Raw genomic sequence first — 3,516 nt, 5'->3', positions numbered from 1 at the left:
CTAGGGCAACTCGCCCCGCCCCCCCCCCCCCCGAAGACAGAGTGGAAATCTTTACCTGGTGGGACCCATATGCCTTCATACGATGGATCGAATCCGCCAACATTTGTTGAATGTTTCTCGAAGAGCTGGATGGCGACTGAAAATGGAATGAGACACATTTTCATGGCATTCGGAGCTGCGGTGCAAGCTCAGAAGATAATGTGTCAATGCCTGTCTCATTTCCACAAGCCCTAACGCTGTCCCCAGCCCCCTGGGTGGGTCTGCCCTACCAGGTTCCTGATCCCATCCCACTAAGTCAGCCGGCCTGTGGCCTCAGCAGCCCCTCTCAGCAGGGCTTAGAAACGAGTGAATGCCCAGGGCCAGGAGCTGCGGGCTTAGTGTCTTGCTCCTGTCTGGATCTGAGGCCCGGGATCACATCTAGACATCAACGTCACTCTTAATTTTGATTCTCTTCTCGATTGATCGTTGTACTCCCTGTTTTAGCTCAGACCAGGGAAAAGCCACAGTCACTGGCGTTTAACCAGGTAATGCCATGCTTCCCACCCAGGATGGGGGGCTGGCCTGCAGCAGCCCTGCCCGCTCTCCTCCCCTCTCTCTGCTCTGTGTGCAGTGTCTAGGTTTCTGCTGCTTGCGGTGGCTCCCCCAGGAGGCAGGTCCCTGCCACACGGTTCCTAGGCCCACTGTCGGATCCCCAGGTGTCATTCCTGCCTTCCACGTGCCAACCCCCGTGGACCATGACTGGGTTGACAAACTGCAGGGGTCTATCTAAAGAGCAGGTCAACTACACAGGCCTCTGTCTCCCCATCCTTAGCCTGAGTGCAGGGCCCAAGCCATGGCCCAGACTTAGAAGCCACATGCCCTGTTAGGCAAGATATAGCCACCCACAACACACAGTCCTTGTGCTCGAGAACTCAATTCTGAATGTCAGCATAGATCAAAAATTGTCAGCACATTTTCAGCAAAAGGTCTGGCCAATATTCATGAAGGGTGTTGGGGTACAGTGGGGTCACTACTGTGCCATGTACTAAACCAGTGTGGTGCAGATGGCTGGCTCTCAATTACACCATTTTCTCAGAGTCGGCATGTAGCTACCCAGAGATACTGCATTTCCTGCTGCCCTGCGGTGAGGCATGCCCATGGGAGTAAGTCATCTCAACGTGCGTAGGTGAAACTGACATCTGCTCTTCTCCCCAGGCCCTTGAAACCTCCTTCCATTGGGTTGGAATAGTGACAGCAGCTGAGCTACTGCTAAAGACAAGAGAGACACTGACAGCCTGGGTCCCTGAATGACTGTGTGGAGCTGAGCGCTCCTGAATCAAACACCTATCCTGGACTGTTTTAAGAGGGAAAAAATTAACTACTATCATCTTTCTACCATTGCATTTTAGGTCTATTTGTTTCAGAAGTTTAGTCTACCCGCGCTGGTAAAACTGACCACAACAGTTGCTGACGACGGATTCCAAGCTCTCTGCTGAGATGTTTTTACTAATCAGGGGTATTACAGTTAATTCCAGTTCCACTAATGAATTCTAGTCCTTGAGACTTCTATGTGTAGGCACTGTGTTACTTAGTATGCATGCACATGTCTGTGTGTGTATGTGTGTGTTCTGTGTGCATGCAATGTATATGGTGTGTGTGTTATGGGGGTGGAGAGGCAAGTGGTCTCATCTCTAACTCCATTTGGTTAAATTGCAATAAATATGATGGAGAAGACCTACACAAGGCTTTTTGATCTGCTAGCTACAAGGTCTTTCTTTGTTGTTTTTTGATAGTGTTTCGAATCCCAGATATGCATGCATTCTAATTTTTTTCTAATCTCCTGTTTTGCAATGTGGCCCACATTGAAGGTCATTTCTGTAAAAATAATGAATAATTCTCTCGAGATAAAACCTAAAAGTGAGCAGATATAGTTTTATTCAAGGTCCTCTTCAAGGGCAAGGACAGTCAGTCTACTGATTAATGAGTTCCTGGGTGACAAATGAGACACACATTTGTGTGTAGAAACACAGAGGGCCTACCTTTGGACTGGCACACTCTGCCAGCCTCCCAGACACACTCTGACCCATTCTGCTCTCTCTCACGTTCTCTTGCAGGAGAAGAGGAGGGACCCTGGCTGTATTCAGGCTGCTGTCCATGTTGAGGGTCCCTAAGGGCCTCGACTCAGCCATGGGGCATTAGTGCTGACCCAAACTCCCAGCAAGGATGAGTCTGTTCTCACAATGCATCCCCTGTCATTTCCCGGCATCCTAAGAACTTGCCTTCATACTTGTCCTTGCCAGGAAATGACATCTGCTTCCAGCCTGTATGTCTCAGATGGGCGGGGTGATGGCTCAGTCCTGCTGTTCACCATCCCCTCCAGTTTAGTGACAGGCACTAAACCTTAGACTCTTCTCCTCATTTTCTCTATTTTACAGACATTTATTATACATAAATTTATTATTAATTAGATATAAAACATTTTTATAGGGGAAGAAGTGACTAACCAAATACCTGACTTGTGTTAGGTGCTGAAATAAGTGCCTGGTATTTATTATCATATTTGCTTTTCACAAAAATCCTACCAGGCCGTATGAGTTTTCTATTGCTGCTGTAACAACTTAGGACAGACTCAGTGGGTTAGCACAATGCAAGATCACTATCTTACATCTCTGCAGGTCAGAGACCCAACACGGCCACACCAAGGTGTCAGAATGGCTGTGCTCCCTCTGAGGTCACAGCTAGGGGTCCTTCCTGCCACTTCCTGCTCCTGGTGACCCCTGGCTGGTGGTGGATCCCTTCACTCTTTGCCTGTCTTCACTTGGTCTCCATCCCTGGTGTCTGTCTCTCAGATCTGCCTCTGCTTTTTTCTTACAAGGTCGTTTGTCCAGTTTCAGGCCTGTCCTAAATCCAGGATGGTGCATTTTAACTTAATTACATCTGAAAAAAAAAAAACTATTTCTAAGTGAGCCTGCACTCTGAGGGTCTGCATGTGTGGAAATTGGGAGGACACTATTCAACCCACTGTAGTAGCACCTGCAGAGCTGACACAGAAATGTAAGTCTACCATTAAGTCAGGTGTACAGGTGACCCAAGCTGCCCTGCTACATAAATGCTCTCGTTAGTGCCCCTCACACCACCTCCCCATGCTTCTTATCGCAAATGTCATAGGAAACCCCCAAGAGCATCTTCTCAGACGTCGGGAAAGATGCTAAGCAGAACGTAGCCTTTGACCCATGCTTTCTGGATCCCTTGTACCTCAAGGCTCCCATCTCCCCTGTCCCCACCCTGTTCCACATGGTTTAGCAGATAGCACTCCCTCGGATATTTATGCTATGGTTAAAGAATGGTAACCATGGCAACTTTTTTAATTTGGTTTTTTTTTTGACCTTTTGTCCTACTTTTGAAAATGTTTTCTAGCACAATGCTGTAATTCAAGTGCAAAAATAAGCCTGCACACCTAATGTTTCTGAAGGAGGCTCTGTGCGGCTGCTCTGGCTCAGTCTGGAGGAATGAGAAAGCCAGCCATGTGGAAAGAGT

General features: G+C 48.0%; 1 protein-coding gene and 1 long non-coding RNA gene across 4 annotated transcripts in view; one reads left to right on the top strand and one right to left on the bottom strand.

Annotated features, from left to right (window-relative positions):
• Positions 1 to 2,385, top strand: part of LOC114009233 (uncharacterized) — a 5,100-nt gene extending 2,715 nt beyond the window's left edge. Inside the window, exon 3 of the long non-coding RNA XR_003550679.1 lies at positions 1,389 to 2,385. This is a non-coding gene — a long non-coding RNA (uncharacterized LOC114009233). The remainder of the gene's footprint in view (positions 1 to 1,388) is intronic.
• SH2D4A (SH2 domain containing 4A) overlaps positions 1 to 3,516 on the bottom strand; it is a 41,514-nt gene that overhangs the window by 21,822 nt on the left and 16,176 nt on the right. For all 3 annotated transcript variants that reach the window (XM_027774925.1, XM_006156433.3, XM_014590882.2), the window contains exon 5: positions 56 to 136. In XM_027774925.1, coding sequence (XP_027630726.1) covers positions 56 to 136 — 81 coding nt within the window. The remainder of the gene's footprint in view (positions 1 to 55; positions 137 to 3,516) is intronic.

The sequence above is a fragment of the Tupaia chinensis genome, unplaced genomic scaffold (genome assembly GCF_000334495.1).
Source record: "Tupaia chinensis unplaced genomic scaffold, TupChi_1.0 Scaffold000494_1, whole genome shotgun sequence".
NCBI lineage: Eukaryota > Metazoa > Chordata > Mammalia > Scandentia > Tupaiidae > Tupaia > Tupaia belangeri.
The sequence above is the reverse complement of the archived record's forward strand: the minus strand, read 5'-3'. Positions and strand labels throughout refer to the sequence as shown.